This window comes from Mastigoproctus giganteus, chromosome 9, assembly GCF_048544385.1.
Source record: "Mastigoproctus giganteus isolate SK-2022 chromosome 9, ASM4854438v1, whole genome shotgun sequence".
Classification (NCBI taxonomy): domain Eukaryota; kingdom Metazoa; phylum Arthropoda; class Arachnida; order Uropygi; family Thelyphonidae; genus Mastigoproctus; species Mastigoproctus giganteus.
This window is the reverse complement of record NC_143583.1, coordinates 10,603,272-10,626,744: the sequence shown is the minus strand read 5'-3', so window position 1 is coordinate 10,626,744 and position 23,473 is coordinate 10,603,272. Positions and strand designations below refer to the sequence as shown.

At 37.2% G+C, this 23,473-nt stretch overlaps 1 protein-coding gene across 4 annotated transcripts in view; it reads left to right on the top strand.

The window, feature by feature from the left end:
- Window positions 1-23,473, top strand: part of LOC150080048 (uncharacterized) — a 477,066-nt gene that overhangs the window by 354,598 nt on the left and 98,995 nt on the right. For all 4 annotated transcript variants that reach the window (XM_090381622.1, XM_090381621.1, XM_090381619.1 and 1 more), the window contains 2 exons: window positions 2,295-2,415; window positions 18,885-19,005. In XM_090381622.1, coding sequence (XP_090237748.1) covers window positions 2,295-2,415; window positions 18,885-19,005 — 242 coding nt within the window. The remainder of the gene's footprint in view (window positions 1-2,294; window positions 2,416-18,884; window positions 19,006-23,473) is intronic.

Here is a 23,473-nt window from a genome sequence, read left to right as displayed (position 1 = left end):
TCCCAAAATATATATATATATATTATTTAGGCAGAGTTGTTAATGACAGTATGCTGCTGCAACAGGATCTGGTAAAGTTGGGTAGATAGGCTGAAAAGTAGCAACTGAAGTTTAACATTGACAAATGCAAAGTACTGCATGTGGGTTGCAGTAACCCCAGAGAAATGTGCTAACCATATGGTGTTGTACTCAGGGTAGTGGAGAATGAAAGAGACCTCGGGGTAATTGTGCAGACAGGCTGCCAGAGTAGATCCTGGGGGTCTTGTCAATGATATACAGGAATTTTGCAAGTAGGGATAAGGAGGTGATTATCCCCTTGTATATGGCAATGATCAGGCCACACCTTGAGTACTGTGTACAGGTCTGGAAGCCTCATTTTAGGAAAGATGTAGAGTTGCTAGAATGAGTACAGAGAAGGGCAACAAGACTGATGAAGGGAGCACCCCTTTGTTCCCTTGAAGAAAGGCTTAAGTTCTGCAAATTGCAGCTTTTGGAGACTAGGCACCTGCGAGGTGATCTGATTGAGGTGTATAAGGCCTTGAATGGATTGAGCAGGCTCAATGCTGATGGGATTCTTCCTCTTGCTCAGATTACAAACCTGAGGGGGCATAGATTCAAACTGAGGAAAGACAGTTGTAGAATAGATGTGTGGAAGTTTTCCTTTAGCCAGCGGGTAGTTGATTATTTAAGCTATCAACTTCCACAACAACTTCCATCTGTTGTTGTGGAAGTTGATAGCTTAAATAAATTCAAGGCAGAACTAGACAAACATTTGGAATGAATGGATCAGTGAAATGGGAAGAGGTGTTTTTTTTTTTTTTTTTTTTTTTGGCTGATGCTGTATAAGCTTGCTTTCTTGCATCATGCGCCTCTACTAATGCTAATAATGCTAATATAAAACTCTTAGGTATGCTGCCCAAATTTTCCAACTGCTAATTGTTGCCAACACCCGTTCACCTCTCATGACCACCATACTGGGCATTCTTTATTAATTTTTGTACTAACGTTTTTCGACTGAAGAAAGGCAACCTATGCCTGAAAGCTATCGATGTATATTTATTTTATGTCTTAAATTTTAATAAACCGTTCTAAGTTTTAAGAAGTATAAAAATGGCATAACAGTTAGTGTGTAAAAACTCGGAGAAAATGTACAAGAAATGCTAATGAAACATTAAAGGAGAAATCTAATAGATTAAGAGACCGAAACAAGACTCTGACTACAAATACAGACAGAAAACATTGAAGAAAGAGAATCAAGATCGAAAATGAGAAGATGCCGTAGGACTAATCAAATAGAAGTACCGGATGTGAATTATCAACAAGCTATAATTAATGTGGAAGAGCATGGCACAGGAAATATGTGTTACAACTGTGAGTATTGTAATGCAAGATATTGGTGACATGAGTTAAACACGTCGAATAAATACACTAAATGCTGTCATGATGGAAAGGTTTCACTTGACCCACTGTGTGAGACACCTACTCTATTACGAGAGCTGCTTACAGGGGATACACGTGAAGCAAATAGCTACAGAGAACATATACGAGAGCATAATCACCATCTTGGAAATGGTCCATACTGTTTTAGAATACACGACCAGATTTACCATTTGGTTTCACCACTATATCCAAATGAGGCAAATAAGCCAGGATATGGACAATTTGATATTTTTGATTCTGCTGAAGCAACAACAAAATGGCTTGAAAGACAATCAAATCAAGGGTGTATGGCCAAAATAATGCAACAATTGGATAGATGCTGCAACAAATTAACCCATTTGCTGAGTCATATAAACAAATGCATCAAATAGCCCAGGCCAATACAAAATGAATCTGTGCATGGCATTATAGAAGACCTGGACTTAGATAAGAGACAATATAATGCACCTACTTCCAGAACAGAGGTTGCTGCAATATTTGTTGGAGAAGATGGGGAACCACCTGCAAATAGAGACATTGCATATATCCCACAAGTGACTGCTGTGGAATTATATCACTGCTAAACAAGAATGGTGAAGACTGAAGGAGCTAGATTAAACTATTTATGCGATAATCAGAAAGTTGGCATATGTTTGGCAGGTACAACTAGTGTGTTATTATTTCTTTTATAATAAATTATTTTTAGGAACCAGAAAGTTCCTAATAGTTTAAGAAAAAATAATATTTTTAAAGAAGTAATTTTAAAAATTACAAAATATTTATTCTTTTGATAGCTTTGTTACACCCGAACAGCCTTCTAAAATTACTTTCCCCCCCACAAGAAGGAAATTTTAAAATACTTATTCCTTTAATAGCTGTTACATCTGAACAGCCTCCTACAAAAAGAGACTGGCACGAGGACAGCAAATATAATAGTTTTCATAGTGTGGAGTCTGAATCATCTAGTATTACAAGCAGCGACATACCTGGAGAAAGGTGAGTTAGCATGTGGCTCTGCTTTTTGAATAGTTTATTGGATTCTTAGAAGTTTTTAACTATTAAGATTTCTTATTGAACAGTTATAAAAATGCCTTATAAAAGAAATAAGAAAATTAATGTTGCTTCTTCTTCAACCAATTCAAGTAGAGTTGGAAAATCCACTTGAATTGTTTGAAGTGGACATTTGTTGAAATGGTAGTTTATTTTCACATGACCAATAATTATTAATTATACTGAGTAGTCATTATGGCGCCTCCGTAGCCAGGTGGGAAGGAGCAGCCAGTGCGTAGCACACGCTTCTTGATTAGACTGGGGTTCAAGCCCTTCACCACCAAATATGGAGGATGCGGAAAGGTCAAGGCAATGACCACCGCATATTCTTGGAGCAATATGGCCTTAGTTGCTAATGCACCTAAAAACCAAATAACAAACAGTCATTATGCCTTATTTGGCTATTTTTATAATGTAGAGATGTACACTAAGTGACCAGTCTATCAGGTATTCCCATCCACAGAGATAGTGTCACACTTCTCCCAGGCTATAAAAAACATTGTTCATATACTGTGGGGTAGCATTTATGTATATGTGCAGTTCAGAAAAAGAATGGACTAACCTACGTGATTTTGAATATGGTCAGAGCCAGATGTGTTGGTGCAGAGTCATGAATACTGCTGTCCTTTTGTGGTAACTATTTACAGTGTGCCAAAAATGGCTCAACCAAGAAATATTGACGTTGAGGCCAACAGAGAGTGAAAAGAGTCAAGCAGTATAACAGATGGACTACAAATTGGTCTAATCATAGCACAGTACAGCAGTGGTGTATTGGAATATAATGCATCAGACCTTTTCACAGATGTGAAATAGCAGTATGACCAGTGTGAGACCCTCACAGGGTTTCACCCTTGTCAGACCCAGTTTGGATGTCTGCTGAGAACAAGCAGCTGTGGACATAGTGGGCACAGGACAAGAAACTGAACATTTTAAGAGTAGGTCACCTTCTATTGCTGTATTCTTGTTCTGTTAGCATGGAGCAATTTTAACTGATATTTGCAGACTATATGATGATATTTCACTAAGTGGTCTATCAGGTATTCCCATCCACAGAGATAGTGTCACACTTAGTGTCTGCTGAGAACAAGCAGCTGTGGACATAGTGGGCACAGGACAAGAAACTGAACATTTTAAGAGTAGGTCACCTTCTATTGCTGTATTCTTGTTCTGTTAGCATGGAGCAATTTTAACTGATATTTGCAGACTATATGATGATATTTCACTAAGTGGTCTATCAGGTATTCCCATCCACAGAGATAGTGTCACACTTAGTGTCTGCTGAGAACAAGCAGCTGTGGACATAGTGGGCACAGGACAAGAAACTGAACATTTTAAGAGTAGGTCACCTTCTATTGCTGTATTCTTGTTCTGTTAGCATGGAGCAATTTTAACTGATATTTGCAGACTATATGATGATATTTCACTAAGTGGTCTATCAGGTATTCCCATCCACAGAGATAGTGTCACACTTCTCCCAGGCAATTCCCATTGTTCATATACTGTGGGGTAGCATTTATTTATATGTGCAGTTCAGAAAAAGAATGGACTAACCTAAGTGATTTTGAATATGGTCAGAGCCAGATGTGCTGGTGCAGAATCATGAATACTGCTGCCCTTTTGGGGTAACTTTTTGAGGAGAATGTCAGACATTCTCCTCAAAAAGTCAATGTCGGTGTTTCTTTGCCCATTGTATGCATAGTTGCTTGTTTTTAGCTGTTTATTCTGCAGACTGGTGGTGGAAGTGTTTTCATGGTGGGAAGAGTTTTTATGACTCATGTTAAGCCCCCTTCTCTCTGTGGATCAGTATGTGAACCACTGCATCCTTAAGCATTGTTGCCAACCAGCTGAATCCCTTTATGCCTAGAGTTTGCTCATCTGGTACTGGTTACTAACAACGGCCGACCGGGCTAGCCAGGTGGGTAAAGTGCTTGCCTGGCAACCCAAAGGTCGCGGGTTCGAATCCCGCCTCGGGCTTGGATCACAGTACAGTACTGCAAAAACCTTGGGAGGTGCATTATGGCCACAGAAGCCGATGCGCCAACAACTAACTAAACAAACAAACAGGTTACTAACATCAAGATAATGTGTCATAACTCAGTTCATTGATTGTTCAGGTATGGTTCCAAGAGTACAAAGGTGACTTTACCATACTCCATTAGCATTCTCAGTCATCAGATCAGATCTCAACCTAATTGAGCATTTGTGAGATGAGATGGAATGAGCTTTTTTTTTTTTTTTTTTTTTTCAGAATGGTTCTGCCCTTGTCCAGTTTGTGAGGTAACTGCAGAATACAGCCAATTTTGCATAGGCCAGCAGCCTTGTGGAATCTGTGCCCTTATAATTCAAGTCTGTTCTGCGGGCTAAGGGAAGTTCTACATGGTATTAGGTTGGTATACCTGATAAACTGGCCACTCACTGTGTGTTCAGGAATGCTACGGATTGGGTCATAAGGCAATCTTGTGCATTCATTGATCGATGTACTGAAATCATCAATTTCAAGTTTTTCAGTAATGCATAATACTTTTTCCCTCACCACAACATTATTGACTAATGAACATCTTGTCATGTGTTGCCTTATTATGGATGATTTCAATTTTCTCCTAATTAATTGGAACAAGTGGGAGGGATGCTCACACTATTGGGAACAAAATTTTTAAATCAACTAGTTGATTGTTATTGATGTCAGGAAAAGTACTGGGGCTATACTATTCTATGCCTGATCATCACTCGTAAACCAGATGACATAATAGGACTGACAGAATAGGAACCATTAACATGGAGTGTTATATAATGAGTTGGATAATGAGAAGACACAGCAGTTGTAAAAGTTCAATGGAATGAATTTTAATTTCAAGAAAGGAGATTGAGAGCTCAATATGCTACATGGCCTCTGTAAACTGAGAAGTTCTCATCTGAAAATACATTAGAATTATGGTATACCTTTAAGCTATAGTCACAGACACCTTGAATGCTTATAACCATTAAGAGAATACAGCCGAGGTGGATGAATAATGAGAAAGCCAGTGTTACAGAGAAGAAAAAGGTGGAATAAAAAAGTTATGGAGTGGTAAAACATACTAAGGCCTACAACAGCTACAATTTGATCTATAATAGCATCACAGAAAGGGCTAGAGCCACCAAGGCTGAGTATGAGAAAGCCCTGGCTAAGAGAGCTAAAAATGGGGACGAGTTTTTCATGTATATCAATACAAAGAGGAGAAGAACAGGTGGCCAGGAAAGCCTGTGGTGTGCTATCAATGATTTATTGAACAATATTCTGTAGAGATAGGGAGGTCATAATCCCACTGTACAAGGCAGTTGTAAGACCACATTTGGAATATCTAAATGTGAATATTTCAAATGTGGTCCAGGTATGGGGATCTTATCTGAAAAAAAAAAAGACATTTAGCTTCTTGAAAGTGTCCATAGGTGGGAAACTCACATGGTGAGATCCAGAAAAGGAAAACCATATAAAAAATACTTTGATTATGTGGGCTACAGAGCTTGGCAGCCAGGCACTTGATTGAGGAAGGTAATAATAAATTTAATAAATTTTCTGTTTATACTCCGGGACGACCAAATGGTCAGAGGAGTTCGGTAGTTGTAAGCAACAGTTTTAAGAAATTCAAAGGCCATCTGGATAGTTAGTTACCTGTGTGACGAGGGAGATGCATACTTTGTATTTTTTCTTATCTACCTTTTCTTTTTTTTTTTTTTTCTTTTTTTTTTTGGCTGGTGCAGCAAAAGCCTGTGAATTCCTAGTACTATATAGCTAATACTGAAATTAAATTGGACCCTTGTGTGGGTAAGTCTTAGATAACCAAATTGATAGTATGGGTAAGTTGAATAGGTACTTTGATCTTTACTGGTGAAAGATCCATCATGGTGAAGAGAAAGCATGCAAATGAAGCTGAAAAGTATGAAATTTGCAATATTGAAATTTTCTATTAAATAATCTTTTGAAAATTTTTGAATTATTTATTAGAAAAACTTTAGAGTTAAAAGGCAAGTAAAGCTTCTGGAGTTGATGGCATATGCCTAGTAACTTTGAGGGAAGCAGCAAGAGAGAGTGTTCTGAACCATTAAGGTTAATTATGAGGGCATCACTGAACTTAGGAGATATTACCTCTCTGAGTCGTCTGGCATGTAATCTTTCAAAAATAGTCTTCTATCATGAACAGAAAATCCTCATGCAGCACACATTCCACAATTTGAGTGGGCAATTATTTGTTGCCCAATTTTTGGGCTCATTTTTTGCACAGAAACCATAACCTCTCAGTGGATAATGAGAAAACACAGCAGTTGTAAAAGTCAATGGAATGAATTTTAATTTCAAGAAAGGAGATTATGAGAGCTCAATATGCTACATGGCTTTTATAAACTGAGAAGTTCTCAACTGCAAATACATTAGAATTATGGTATACTTTAAGCTGTAGTCCCAGACCTTGAATGCATGATTGGCCATGAATTCCTGAGATGCCTCACTGAGGTGACCACTGCCAGGAATAGCAGATTGTTAAAGTGGTTTCAGTAAGATAGTGCAACATGTCACACTTCATGTGCATCTGTGACTGAGATATTCTCTTGTTTGCAAAATTTCAAAAGGGCTGTTTCCACTATGCTCCCCAGTGCCATTACTGTTTAATTTCTTTTTATGGACTATATCAAGGATAATGCCTACAGCAAATAATTCACACACACTTTGAAAGTCTTTGGATGATTGTAACCTGTTGCTTATTATGTAACAGGAGATAAGCATATTGAAATAGCCTGATGGAGTTCAGGTGTCCTGCCCTGTTAATAAACCATAAGCATTGGAAACTGGAGGTGTGAAAATATAATGGTCTATTGGAAGAACGAAGCATTCTTATGTCAGATTATGTGGAAAATTTTTTAAAGGAAAAGGGTCAGCAGAAATGTCACTAAACTGATATGGTAAAAGAAATTGATTGAATGAGAGATATATCATTTGACAAATTATAGGTATTGTGAATTGCAATTTAATGAATTAGGTATTAAGAATTATAGGTGTATATGATAGATATTGTGAATTGTAGGTTTATGAATTACAGGTATTATATGACAGGTATTGTAGATTGGTTTATGAAATATAGTTATTATGTATGACAGGTATTGTGAATTTCAAGTTTATGAATAATAGGTGTGATTTATGTGGTATCGTAACTTTGATTCTTGAGGCTGTCATAGACATTCTCCCAAGTATGCCAGCCTGGAGTCTAAAATGCTGATGGAACTGATATTCGGATGTCACTTAAGTCAAGTGGACTTAATTCTGGTAAAGTCCAAAATAAATGGAGGTGACCACCCAGGTGCGAACCAACATAAGCAAGGGGGTCGCGTGGTATGGGCACTACAAGAAGGAATGCTGCCCCCTCTGTGTTACCAGGCAATACTATGTCGTAGATGACTCTCATCAAAAAGTGCAGTACCATCGCTTTGCTTAGTGGAGGCTTGAAGTGGTGGAACCCATGTTTAGTCTCCAGAGCTAAGTTCTGGTCAACCCTTCCCCATTTCTTCCATCATGCAGTATGATTGATGTCTTTTGAGGTTATGATGGACATCATGGCAAGATCCAGTCTTCCTTACATTTGAGAGTACAACTCTAAAACAGTGTTGTTTGCAGGCAGATTGCTAGATAGTCTCTAGGAGGCTTCCGGATTAGCTAGTGTGTAAACTTGCTGCCTCTACTCTGCCAGATAGTGACTGGAGGGAGCCTTTGTAATGTGTATGCCGTGGAGGGGGGGGCATTGTCAAGGCTGAGTTATCTCAAGGAGCTGGGCATATTCTTGCCATGTGTAGCCATATCCAAGAATTTCATTACTTCATACAGTATGTCCTCTCCACCTTTTCTTAATACTAAATACATCATGAATTAGCATTAGCATTAGTAGAGGCATTTGATGCAAGAAAGCAAGCTTATGCAGCCACAGCCAAAAAAAAATAAATAAATAAAAAACAACCACTTCCACTTCACCCCTCTGTTCATTCGAAATACCTGTCCAGCTGAGCCTTAAACTTATTTAGGCTATCAACCTCCACTACAAGGGATGGAAGTCTGTTCCACCAACCAACCACCAGCTGGCTAAAGGCAAATTTCCACACGTCTATCCTACATCTGTCTTTCCTCAATTTGAATTTATGCCCTCTCAGGAGATTATTCTGAGCTAGAGGAAGAATCCCATCAGCATTGAGCATGTTCAAACCATTCAAAGCTTTATACACCTCTATCAGATCACCTTGCTGGTGCCTAGTCTCCAGACACTGTAATTTGCAAAACTTAAGCCTTTCTTCGTAAGAGCACCCCTTTGTTCCATTCACTAATCTTGTTGCCCTTCTCTGTACTCGTTCCAGCAGCTCTACATCCTTCTTGAAATGAGGCCTCCAGACCTGTATACAGTACTCTAGGTGTGGCCTGACCATTGCTTTATACAATGGAATAATCACCTCCTTATCCCTGCTGGAAAAATTCCTGTATATCATTGACAATACTCCATGAGCTACTCTTGCAGCCCGTCTGCACTGCTCAGAGAACTTCATATCTGCCTGCACAACCACCCCTAATTCCCTTTCATTCTCTACCACTGTCAGTGTAGTACCACAGAGTTGATACGTTGCTCTGGGGTTGCTGTTTCCCATATGTAGTACTTTACATTTGTCAATGTTAAACTTCATTTGCCACCTCTCAGCCCATCTGCTCAACCTTTCCAGATCCTGTTGCAGCAGTATAGTGTCAGTAGTGTCCTTGACAACCCTGCCAACCTTTGTATCGTCTGCAAACTTGGACATTAAGCTTGATATACCATCATCAATATCATTTATAAATACAGAAAACAATAATGGACCCAACACTGAGCCCTGAGGGACTCCACTAATAACATTAGTCCACGATGAGCAGTGTCCATTGATTACCACCCTCTGTCTTCTCCCCCCTCAACCCCCCCTTTATCCATAGGAGCAATTTGCCTCCAATGTCACACTGCTCCAATTTGTGTAGCAGTCTTCCATGTGCAACAGTATCAAAAGCCTTTCTAAGATCCAAGTATATAATATCAAAGTTATTCCCTGCATCCAGTTCTTTTGTGACTGCATCATAGTATCCAATCAAATTGGTCAGGCAAGACTTCCCCTTAACAAAACCATGCTGTGTCCGAGCTATAACTGAAGTCTTGTCTAAATGATCCTGCAGTGCTTCTTTAACCAGTGCCTCCATTAATTTTCCTGGAACAGAAGTTAAGCTCACAGGTCTATAATTACTTGTGTCAGCCTTTGATCCTCCTTTGTGAATTGGGGTCACATTTGCACATTTCCAGTCTATGGGTACCTCCCCTGAGTCCAAGGAAGCTCTCATAATTATGGCTAAGGGTTTGCTTACTTCCTTTGCTGCCTCCTTTAATATAACTGGATAGATCCCATCCACCTCGGGTGCCTTTCTTGTGTTTATCTTCAACAGTTTCTCCTCCACTTTACTCCCAGTTATTTCAAGATTCTGTAGCTTACTTCTAGAGTTGAATACACCTCTAGCATTCCCCTCAGAATAACTCCTCATGTGTGAATGTCAATGCAAAATATTCATTTAGTTTGTTAGCTACCTGAGCAGGATCATCAACAGTTAACCCATCAATATAAAGAGGACCAATCTGATTCATCCCCTTCCTTCTAGAGTTTACATAAGTAAAGAACTCTTTGCTGTTTTTCTTTGCATCCCTTGCCAAGGATTTCTTGTAATCTGCCTTCGCCTGCCTAACCTCCTTTGTAACTTGGTTGCATATCAACTTGTATCTATCATAGGCTTTTGTGTCATGTGTTAATTTGTAAGTATCCCATGCATTTTTCTTCTCTGCCATATGCCTCATTAGTTCATCTGACATCCATTTTGGCCTAAACCTTGAACAATATTTCTTAGTTGGTATGTAAAGCCTAGTAGCTTCCAAGATAAGTTCTTTGAATGCTTCTCATTTTGAATTTGCTGTTGGTAACATCATCAGTTGGTCCCACTGTATAGAATTTAAATACTGTCTCAGTCCATCGTAGTTGCCTTTACAGAAGCAATAACCCTTCCCTTTATCCGTAATGGTAGTTACCTCTTTGAGTAAATCCCTCTTCCGCACACTGTGATCACTGCCACCTAGTGGTTCATTTATCTGCAGATTCTTAATGCATGAAGAATCACTGCTGATAATCAAATCAAGAGTATTACGCCCTCTAGTTGCCTCCCGAACATGCTGATGTAGAAAACAATCATCCAATAAATCCACAAAAGCCCTGCTAGTGTGTGAGTGACCAGCCCCCAAATTCCAGTCAATATCCGGGAAATTAAAATCTCCCATTATAAGACTCTCTGATTTACTGGCCCACTCTATTTCCCTGTACAGTTTCTTATTATACTCATCAGAGTCATTAGGCCTATAGCACACTCCTACTCTCAATTTTGATCTCCCAATGCTTATGTCACACCAAACTGACTCAACACTGCACTGTCCAGCGATGTTGACTGGCTTCACTTCCTTGGTTTTTATGTGTTTCTTAACTAATAGCATAACCCCTCCCCCCTTCCTATCCTGTCTATCCTTTCTGTAGACGTTGCACTCCCCAAATTGCAGTTCTGCATCCCTTATATCTGTGTGACACCACGTCTCTGATATCCCAACAATATCTGCCTTTGATGTTTTGAGCAATACCTCAAATTCATCAAATTTATTTACTAAACTCCTAGCATTGGTGTACACGCAAGTATACCTGCACCTGTTTCTATTCTTAGCTACCCTAACACAACCCATGTGTTTACTTGTACTGCAATGGCTCCCAGCAGTCTCTGAAATATCATGCATCTTGTTTTTCAGGCTTCTGCTCATTCTAATAGAAGCAGTGCAAGAATCTCTTTCACCTCTGCCAGTGGCTACTGTCAATCTATTGGTCTTTGTCTCCCCCAAGCTAGCAGTTTTCCGACCCACCTAACACTGCCTCGATAGCATCAGCAAATATTCTTGCACCGTTTCTATTTAAGTGTATCCCATCCCTGTAGAAGCAATCTCTCCTGTTAACAAGTACAGTCTAGGCTGAAAAAAATTCTACCCCTTAAGCCTTGCACAATCTTTCCAGGGCCGAATTGATCGACAAGGCTCTCATCATATACTCCCTCCTCTCGTGTCTGGGCAGAATTGGAGACACTTTCAAATTCAACCCTAATTCTCGGCTTTTGTTCAACAGTGACCTGTACTTATTAAGTAATTCTGCCAGTCTCCTACTCTTAATATCATTAGTGCCAACGTGTACAACTATATCACCTTTTGTGCCCTTAAAAGATGATATTCGCTCTACAACATCATCAACCTTCAAATTGGGTTGATGTAAGAAATGGAGTTCCCCAAGGAACAGTATTAGTACCACTGTTGTTTTTGATTTTCATAAATGACATCGATGAAGGGATAGCGGGCGTGATGTCTAAATTTGCAGTTGATGTAAAGATTGGTAAAGTAGTTAAGAATCACTGCCGAGCAGAGATTCTTCAGAGTGACATAGATACACTTCAGGGATGGCAGAAAAATGGCAGCTATACTTTAATCCAGAAAAGTGTAGGCTATTGCACCTGTGGAACAGTAACCCCAAAATAACTTTTACCCTTGGGGGAGTTGAACTGAAGCCGGTAGTGTAGGAAAGGGACTTGGGTGTTACGATGGTCTGACATGAAGTTCTCGGAGCATTGTAGGCAGGTTGCAAGGAAGACCCATTGTGTCCCATTGATGATTTATTGAACAATTGCTAGTAGAAATAAAGATGCCATAATCCTATTATATAAGACTATTGTTAGACCACACTTGGAATACTGTGTTCAAGTATGGAGACCGCACCTAAAAAAAGACATTGTGCTTGTTGAAAGGATCCAAAGACGGGTAACTCGCCTGGTGAGATCAGCAAAAGAGTGTCCATATGAGGAAAGACTTTGAATGTGGGCTGCAGAGCTTGGAAACTTAGAGGGAGACTTCATTGAGGTATTTAAGGCTCTGAAAGGCATAAGCAAAATGGATGAGAATGAAATTCTCACAGTTATAAATGATTCTAGAACAAGGGGCCATAAAATAAAAAATTATTATTTTATTTTATTATTATTATTTTTTATTTTTATTTAATTTTTTTTTTTTTTAGGCTGGTGCAGCATGAGCCATAGGCTTCCTTGCACCATGTGGCCATTTCTAATACTAATAATAATAATTTCCCCCTCTCTTCCAAAGTAGTCCAAACATGTGCTACAACCAGTCAACATTGTTTTACTGTCCAACTTCAAACCCACACAACCAAGTTTTCTTCCTCATTTATTCATTCAAGTTACATTTTCTGGAGCAATCTTCCTTCATATGTATTTCCTAAAAATTATAATATACAGAAATTCAAGTCTAATATCAATGAGTTTCTCCTGTCATGTTTAGGTTTTTTGCCAAAAAAAAAAAAAAACCCCCACCCTACTTAAACGAAAGAAAAAGAATTGATTGTGTAAATTTGGTATTAATTGAGTCATATTTGTTTAGAAGGCTACCTGTTGGTTAGAGAGTATGATTACATTTCTGAGCAGTTCTGTCAGACCTGCTACCAGAACAGCTCACGGGATTTTGTCAATGATATATACAGCAGGGGTAGCCAAAACTTGATTTGTGATGTGATCTACTTTTTTTCTTCAAAATGTGCTGCAATCTACCATCTCATACCAATCTACCATTGCACAATGGTTAAAAAAGTTAATCAACACATATTGAAAATTATTGTTTATAAATTTTAAAATTAAATACAATTCAGAATTCTTATTTAAATTTTTCATTTATGAAAAATTTAATTTTTCATAAATGTCGATTAAGTTTGTGTCTTAATGTCATCTGCCAAGCTTTCAAAATCGGGGATATACTGTGATAAGGCCAACAGTAAAGAATCTTCTGTATGCAAGTCCGTAAGAGTAGAGCGATTCTTGGTCTTTGTTTGTTTCAAATACAAAAAGGCTGATTTACATAGATATGTGGAACCAAAACAGGAATTTAAAAGTTCACTGCATTTTTTTACATTTGGGTACTTCTCTCGGCAAACATATTTCCAAAAGTCTTCTGATGATCTGGCTTTTAGGAAGATATCATTTTGTAATGTAATAATTTCATTTTCAAGTAATATTTTCTCCATGAGAAAAATCTCAGCATTTTTTTTTTTTTTTCTGCAATTTGTTTAGTATCTAAGTCGACATCAAATGGATAAGAAATATATTGAACAATGTCTTCAATCATTTTAAAATCACTGAATCTGGTTTCAAAATCATCCAAAACTTTCTCAATTTCAGAAACATATTTCTCACTATTAAATTCAAAAACAGAATATTTTTGCAAATGATCTTGCATATTTGCAAAATGATCGATTTCCCCCCCCCCCTTTGAGATCCTTAGCCACTGCCAAAAATTGATGTTTATGTGCAGAAATATTACTAATCATGTCACCCACATTTTTATTTTTTCCTTGTAATTCCAAATTCAGATCACTTAATTTACTGGTAAAATCTGTCAAAAAAGCCAGATCAAACAACCACTCCATATCTTGTATCTTCTGATAATCATCTCCCCTTTTATCAACAATTTTTTTTTAAATTTCATTCAGCAAATTTCGAAATCTCTGTAGAAACTTACTCCGATTCAGCCACCTTACATCTGTGTGTAATATCAGATCTGGTTCATTTTCATCGAGTTACATTTTGAAAAGTCCTCTGAATTGTCCTCTGATGGAATTCATGATTTTGAAAGCTTTGTCCATAACACGTTTAGTATCTAATCTTTTGCTGACTAACACTTGGTGGATGATACAGTGGTAACTTAAAAAAAATCTGCAAATTCATCATCCTTTTGGCACAATGAGATGAAGCCATTAAGATGCCCCTTCATTGCTTTAGCTCCATCCGTTGTTATTGATACGAGCTTAAATAGTAGTAATTTAATTTTTTCAATAAAAGTTTTGAATACATTAAATATATCAAGACTTATAGTTCTTTCTTTTAACGAAACCATACCCAGCAGTTCTTCTCTAGTGGCAGAATCATTGAAAACCATACGAATTAAAACAAGCAGTTGAGCTGTATCACTGACGTCTGTAGATTCATCCAGTTGTAGAGAAAAGGACACACAATTATCAATATGAGCACGCAATTGTACGCTCACATTTTTACTCATTTTTTCGATGTGTCACATCACAGTATTTCGAGATAATTGCAGATCTTGAAGAGCACTTTTACTTTAATTTTTGTTCTTAAAAATTTCAAAAAAAGAATCTGTTGTTTCTAAAAATATCTTTGATGAATTTGCCATCAAAAATGGTTTGCATTTTTTTGCAAGAAGATGATTCACTTTAAATGATGCTACAGTTACTGCTTTAGATTGTGAATTTGGTGTCATGAAGAAATTTTGTAAATTTTATTGTGCGAATAATCTGGATTCAAGTTGTTTTTATTTATTTTCTCTAAGGTCACTATTAGGCGGAAAATTGGAGTGGTTTTACCATTGAGTGCATTGAAGTGCCTTTCAAAATTTCCTTTTTTTTGTATAGCCACGGAAGCATTGCAAATCAAACAAAATTTTTCTTTTATCATTAAAAAAAAGTATTCTACTTCCTACTCTTAATGAAAATGATACGTTTTACTCTTTTTCGTAGTATTCATTTTAAATCAAAGGGTATTAAATTAACTATAAGTACCATCCAGTTATTAATATTAAGTAAGCTAAATAAGAATTCAACACATACACTCTGCTCTCCAGAATGTAACTGTGTGAATTTTCACTAGACAAGACTAGCGGTTGTGCAGCGACAAGAGTAGTCACATGTTTCAATGGATTTGTAATAAGCATATGCAGTGGGGCGCATAATGATAATATTTTGATTTCGACTAATCTATTTTTTATATATATTTAAAATTCGTCGTGATCGACAGAAATTAAAGCCATAATCGACTGGTAAATTGCAATTGACTTGTTGGCCACCCCTGATATACAGAGATTTTGCTAGCAGGGATAAGGAGGTGATTATCCTTTTGTACAAAGCCATAGTTATGGTGCACCTTGAGTATAGTGTATAGGTCTTGAGTATAGTATACAGGTTGCAGAGAAGGGCAACCAGTTTGTTAAAGGGAACAAAAGGGTGCTCTTACCTATAAAAGTTTCGGTTCTGCAAATTGCAGCTTCTGGAGACTGTGCACCTGTAGAGTGATCTGATTGAGGTGTTTAAGGCCTTGAATGGATTGAGTAAGCTCAATGTGAATGGCATTCTTCCTCTTGCTGAGACTACACACGTGAGGGAGCATAAATTTAGGTTGTGAAAGGATGGTAGCAGGATAGATATGCAGAAGTTTGCTTTCAGCCACCGGTTGGTTGATTGTTGGAACAGGCTTCCATCTGTTGTGGAAGTGGATAGGTTGAATCAATTCAAGGAAGAACTGGACAAATTCTTGGAGTGTATGGATAGGAAAAGAGTGTGCAGTTTTTTTTTTTTTTGGTTGACTTTATAAGCTTGCTTTCTTGCATAATTTACCATTACTACTACTACAGCAGTTTGTGTTACACAGTTATAGGAACTGAAGTTTAAGTTGGAGAACTATTGTTTGTAATGACATTATTTCAGAGAGTTGGAGAACTACTGTTTGTAATGACATTATTTCAGAGAGTTGGAGAACTACTGTTTGTAATGGGTTATTTCAGAATTATAGGTATTGTGAGAGCTTCCTTGGACTTGGGGGAGGTACCCATGGACCTCCCCATTTCAGAATTATAGGAATTGTGAAATGAAAGTGTCGTGAAAGCTTCATTATAGTTTAATGTTATAATTTGATTGTAGTTAACAACATTATAGGTGTTATCGATTCCAGCATCAAGAATTAATAGGTGATTGTTTATTGTGATTGTATTTTGAGAATACTGATTGTGATTACATTTGATTCATTTAATTTTTATTTTTTATTATTTTTAATTTGATTAATTGAAGTTGCATTTGTAGTATTGATTAAGAGAATTTTAAATGAATTAAAGAAAGTGAAACTATAACAAATTGGAAATTTAAATGAAGGAGAGTGGCCATTTATTTGTAATGGTTGTAGTTTGTGTATATCCATCCATGTATGTATGTATTTAAATAACTTTTTTTGCTATATAGTAATGTTTTGTTATTCTGTCTTGTGTCAGCCTCAGTTTCTCATGAGATTCACACAATTTCTGTAAAAGAAATAACCCTCAGCTCCTGGATCTTGAATTATAACATAGCAGTAAGGTTGTATTTTGGGCCTTAGTTCTTTGAGAGGAGCCACCAGAGATAATGAGTGTATTGAGAGATAGGAGAAGGGTGGCAAAATTTAAATAAAAAATGAATATAAAAAATATATGGAGGCATAATAAAGGACATTAAAATATAGCCTCCACAGGGCTCTATACAAAATAACCATATAGGTGTCCTTGTCGGGGGAAGTGCAGAAAAAGAATTTAAATAATGATGCTCGAAGAAATTTTTGCTTTCAAAAAATGATGTAATTAATGCAACAGTTCTGGGTTGGGATTGTCACATGTTGAGCAGAATTATGAGCCCAGTTATCTAACATCTAGATATAAATTTGAACCTGATTGTTAGCATTCCACTTATGTCTTCATTAATTGCAGATGGGGAATGGAATTTGACATTATGGCAAATAAACAAATATCTCACCAGTAAAAATAATATTTGGGATATGAGACTACTGATTGGCATGAAATGTGGAACAGCATTGAGGTTTCTGGGGCCTGACATAGCCCAGTGGTCAGGAGCGAGAGTGCATAGTACACGTTCCTTGAGTGGAACGGGGTTCAAGCCCGTGACTACTAAATACGATAAATATTTGTATTGATGATTTGTTGTAAACTCTACTGACTTGGTTGCCATGCCGGAGTATAAATAGAAAATTTATTTACATGAATGCCACTGCTGGCCACCCTTGGAACATAAAACCAATAAGATGCATAATAATACATATTTGTATCTATTCCAGATATCCAGATTAAAAATTAATCAGATTTTGCATAAAACTGGATATTTGGCAGTTGGATATACAAAAGTTTACCATACTTTTTAAATTTATGCTTGGAGCATTCTTATCAACTGGATAAGTTTAAATATATATATAGTAAGAATTTAAAAAAAAAATTGAGGTAAAAATTTTTAAATTTTGCATATTAAAATGTCCAAGGGATTGGATTCATGAGGTTCTGACGAGTTAGATTCACCCTACACTTTTAGTATTTTTTATTATTTAGTATTATTAGAGAAAAAATACTTTTAGTATTTTTTTCTCTGTGAACTTTTATTTTTTGTTCTTTTCCTCTTTATTTATTTATTTTTCATAGCTTATAATAAAATATTAATTTTTCCTATGATGATGGGCATAACACAAAAGTCGTATTCTGTGGGGGAGCGTTAATTAATAAATATATTTTTCGAAATTTCAGGGATGGGGCAATTCCATATACTTATTTAGAAATGCGGTTCGGTTATTCCTGCAAACTGCATAAAGTGGAAATGAAGTAACAAAAGTCGTTAAAATTGGGGGGGGGGCATTCCCCCGATGGTTGGCAGTATTTAGCTAAAGACAACTTGGCATTTGCTTTTGTCCAAACTGTTTCTTCTGTGATCATTTGTTAATTTTAATTTCATATGTGCATTTCGTAAATTGTTTATCAACGAACCATAAACTTCACTTTCAGCGGAGGGCAGTTGTACCTCTTCATAGTGGACGAAGCGTCCACTTCGTTCCATCGAGAGAAGCTCTGGATGGAACGCGATAGTCGGTTTTAAAACATTAAGAGGGCCATGTAACACAGCTCTTATTTACAAGTGAAAAGAACTACTGTGTTATTTTGTTTCTACTATTGTTTCTACACATTTTCATTACAGTAATACAATCGTTATTTGTGCGCAATAACTCGTTACCTCAGTTTTCCATTTTAGAGTAATTAAATGAAGTAGCGAAGAAGTAATTTGCTGTAAAAATTGCCTTTGCTTGAAAGAATTGTCATTAAATCGACCTAAAAAATGAGTTTTAAGGTAGTTCAGTAAACGAAAGGCTCTCGTTTTAATGATCGACTTTTCAGTGCTGGATAAACTCGTGTGGGCGTGCATCACTTAATACCATTCACTATTGTCACTTAGACTCCTTGGTTTCAGCTTACTCTTCGCTCTCCAAGAACACGACCATTCGGGGTTTCTCACGGCACGTGTTCTTTACTGGAGAACCGCGTGCTACGTAGGGGGTGGACGGTATTGCGCGTGGTTGCCAAAGTGTCAGTCACCCAATGCTTGTTGTACAGTATGGTGGCTAGAATTCGGTCTTCTGACAAGCTCCGCACTTTTTTGTTTTGTTGTAGTGTTAGCAGCGGAGGTGACGATCCAAGTCGTCCCACCAGTTTCCACAAGAGCGATGATGGTCCAACACATTTATCCGAGACCGAAGGTGGCGAAACTGTGGATTCAGTTGGTCGTCATGAGGTAAGAAATTTAAACTTTTACTACCATAATTCTGTTTAAACTGTTTAAGAAATCGATCTTAAGAACAATACAGAATTTTAAGAAGTCTTTTTTTTTTTGTAGCTGCGAATTTGTAGAAACTGTTCTTTCAAAGGGCGCATAATTACAGTGCCTTGAGACAAAAGGAGTAGTCGGATAAACCTCATTTGAATGGTGAGAACTTCAGATTCCCAGTTAATTTCACTAGAGAACTAATATTTGTCCCTGATTCCCATTTCGTTGTTATCGGATTAGATTGTCGGTAATAGTAAAAGGAGTTACCGAGCCATGTAACTAGGATGGCTTGACAAGATCTACCCTTCCTCCCCTCCTACCGTTATGTAATAATAGTTATAAAATTAAAAAAACATACTGTTTATTAGAAGCATCACTTCTTTTATTGAATATCTCGATAAATGTATTCCCAGATTTATTATACATTTTCATTTCATTAATAATAGCAATGAAATAAAATTTATATGGACGGCACGTTCCATTAAAATACTGTAATAAATTGTCCTAAGATGTTCGAATTGTTCTCAGTGGTACTACTTTCAGCTGAACTTCGCTCCAAATTCCGAGCATAAACTACACTTTGGTTCCAGAAGAATTTTACTAGATAACACATAATATGTGTATAAAAAGCCAAACATTTCAGGAGTAACTTTGTTATTCTCATTTTATTTCATTTTATATAATCATTAGTTAATCAGACCAGATTAATTAAGGATATTGTATAAACTGGAGCAAATGTCGGGATTGTTGGTGAGATCCTTCGTTGGATCAAGGGCTGATAAGAGACGGAGAGTAGATATTAATCAGAGCGAACTGGCATAGCAAATGGAGACCCTCACGGATCAGTATTGAGGATACTTCTGTTTCTCATCTTTCTTAATAACATCGATGAGGGAGTTCAGGGGAAATTGTCAAAATTTGCTGATGATTTAAAGGCAGGAAGGTTAATTAATGGCCAGAATCAGGCCATTTTTCTTTTAAACGGGCATAGATCGGGTGCAAAATTGGTCCGAAAAGTGGCAACTCCGTAAAGTGGAAATGAAATAACTTTGACAAAAATCAGATATACAAGAATATAGGACAATAATTCTTAGGACAAGGATTATTGCCCCTTTGTATAAGGCAATGGTGAGACCGTATTTAGAATGTTGTGTTCAGATCTGTAGTCCACACTTGAAGAAGGACTTAGAGGTTCGAAGAAGAACTCGTTTTAGAAACCAGATTGATGAGGGATGCTAATCTATGTTCATATAAAGAACAGCTTAGAAGATGCGGGCTGCAAAGCTTGGTAGCTTTGCAGTCCGCACCAAAGACATATTAGGGGATGGATACCTTATTTAGTATATAAAGCCCTGATGGGACTCATTAGAACAGGGGCGTCCAAAATTTTTTGGCTAGGGGACAAAACAGATAAAATGCTGAAGGTCGCATGGGTTGTCGCTAAAGCGGTTTGCGGACCGCACTACCAGTTCCTCACCACTCATTTTTCCATTTTCGAAATTTTTGGAATTTAAGTTTTGTTATTTTCATTGGTATTTACAGTTTTTTTTTTTTTTTTTTTTTTTCATTTAATAATTAAATACAAAAATTCAACAGTTATTACACAATACTAATAACTATTATTGCACTATTATTATAAATTCTGATTATATATATTATATATTCTGATTACAAAAAAAGGATATTTTCAAAAGTTAGAGGGAAACTATATTTTGTGTACACACTAGTTTTAAACTCGGGGGAACGCGTAACACTTGAAGTTATCCATGGTTCCGAGTCGCACATTGTGACGAACTGGGCCGCCCGTGGGGTCGGTAGGTTGATATCTCTGCAGTAGAATGAACGAGGAAGGTTATTTTCGCTGGTAGAGAGAGAGAGTTCCAGAGAATCTTCCAGGTTCCGCAAATTTGTATTCCCCCACTTCAAATTATCAGCTTGATACCCCCTCCCCCCCATTCTAAAGGCGACACAAATGCTTGTCCTCTTGGTAGAGGAAAACTACTTTTATCTGTTTATTATAGCTAGTCAATATAAACAAAAAATATATATACTGATAAATAGTTAACTGATTAGGTTTTTTTTTTAATATAAAACTAAGGATAATTGCTGTTTCGCCATCTTTGATTAAATATGTTCAAATGTGCTATACTCGGTAATTATTTGCATTAATTTATCAACTACATATGTTTATTACATGCAAAACATATACAGGAGTTCGCCGTTCTATTTGGCGACATCGAGCTACCCTTATAAAAGAAACCTTTACGATAACCACTTGTACTGTCTGTCCAGGAACTTTCTCCGCTAAATAACCAAAGTCACAAGGCGATGCCTGTATTCGTATCCTTGGCGTACATTAAAGTCTCTGTAATACGCAGTGAACGTCTTGTTAAGTAATGTGGTTAGCGTTTCGCCTTCTATCTCACAGCTCTTCTTGAAAGAGCAACTGCGAAAATTGAGGTCAATAGGCAGTTCTAACAATGCTGCTTCTCGTTATCCTAAGAATAAGATTTGGGCTTCAGTAACCCTAACACAGATATGTGCTGAAGTTTAAGGCAGAGGCGTAATGTAAAATCTCAGAACCTCTCCCGTTATTTTACGATACCCCATTCCTTCCTCTTTTCTATATATTAAACATATTGCCTTCCAGCTCTAGGTTCTCAATTTGTGCAGCCCCTCCTTCCCCACTCCACACACCGTTAGGGGGGGGCGTTATTACTTTACCGCTTAAAGGAGAAATTTTTCATTGAATAGTAATTTCTTATACTGTATACGTATTCTTGGTAAACAGCACACGAAGCGAAACTAATTTCAGCTACCTGTTGATTCGTTACGTGTAGGGGGAAAAAAATCATGGTAGGTTGGGTGACGAACATTACCTGCCATGGCAGAATTGACCTGACTGAGAGTAATGGCCATGGCGACAAGCAGCCGTTAAAGTACCAAATGGCGCAGCTTGAACGAAGTTGTTGTGTATCCCCAGGCAAGAAGTCGCGTCACCGTAGTGGGTGAGTTAAGAGGAGAATGAATGGTCTGTTGTTAACGTAATCTGCGCCTAGGACCTCCATGCTGGTGGTCACAAGGGTGCCTCTTTGTGTGCGAAGGGAGATATGGAAGGATTGTCGTCAGGACAACCCCTCCCTCTCCCCGCTGTTTCAAAACGCTCCTTAAGTGATTTTGCATCCGTGTTCAAACAGGCAGAAAGACACTTTAAGGACAGTCATTTGAATTAGTAAACACTCATTATATTGAATGTGACACAGAAGACCGCACAGAGGGCCGAATTTACCTAGACGAATAAGACTGCCAGCCCAGAGTTCCGTTGCTTTAATTAAATTATTTTTTTGAAATTATGTGTGTAAACGGTTGCTTTATACTACAGCCAATTTATGCCATCTTAAAATAAAATTAACTCAAATTAGAGAGTTAAATTAAAATTAACTTGTGTGGAGTTAAAATTTCCATTTAGATATGTATATATATATACTGTATAAATGCATTACAGTATTGATTAAGAACATTTATGTACAAATTTTGCAGTGAAATTGAATAATAAGTGTTAATGATTAATTAGGTATTTATAGTGAAACTCACATTATATATAAATTTCAAGAAATCCATCACAAACAAAATTTTGTTTTATGTGTAGGGAACCTTTATCAAATGAGCACAGTAGGTGATGTTGCTGTTGCATTTCTCTGAACTTAAGATATGAAATAGTTAAAATAAAAATAACTCAAATTAAAATAAAATAAACCTTGAAATAATTCGTCACGAGTTTTCTGAAAAGCTAAGATAGAGTCCGCGAAAGTGGAAGTACTGTACTGTAGTACCAAAAACTAATAAATACGTTTCGAAATTTAGTGAATTGTCCGAAAATATGGCTTAACGACGACATCGTGACAATAGGGAAGCAACTTGACTCGGTACCTCATGAGAGGTTACTTTATAAGTTAAAACACGTTGGGATCGCAGGAAAAATCCTTAGATGGATCGGAGTGTGACTGCATTAATGATTACCCTTTAAATTGAGCCAACATAAGAAGTAGGCTTCCCAAGGATCGCTACTGGGACCATCGTTGTTTTTGATTTTCTTAAATGACAATGATGAAGGGATACAGGGCGCGATGTCAAAGTTTTCAGATGATGTCAAGATTGGTAGAGTAGTTAATAATCAGCGCCAGGCAGCACTTCTTCAGGATTGAAGTAGATAGACTCCGGGGATGGTCAGAAAAGTGACCATTGTTTTAATGCAACAAAATGCACTTAGAGAATAGTAACCCAAAATAACTTATGCACTTGGTGGGGTTGAATTAGAAATAATAGAGGAAGAAATGGATTTAGGAGTTACGATACGGTTGATTTGGGTATGAAGTTCTCTGAGCAGTGTAAGCAGGCAGTAAAGATGGCCGATCGTGTCTTCTCGATGATTTAT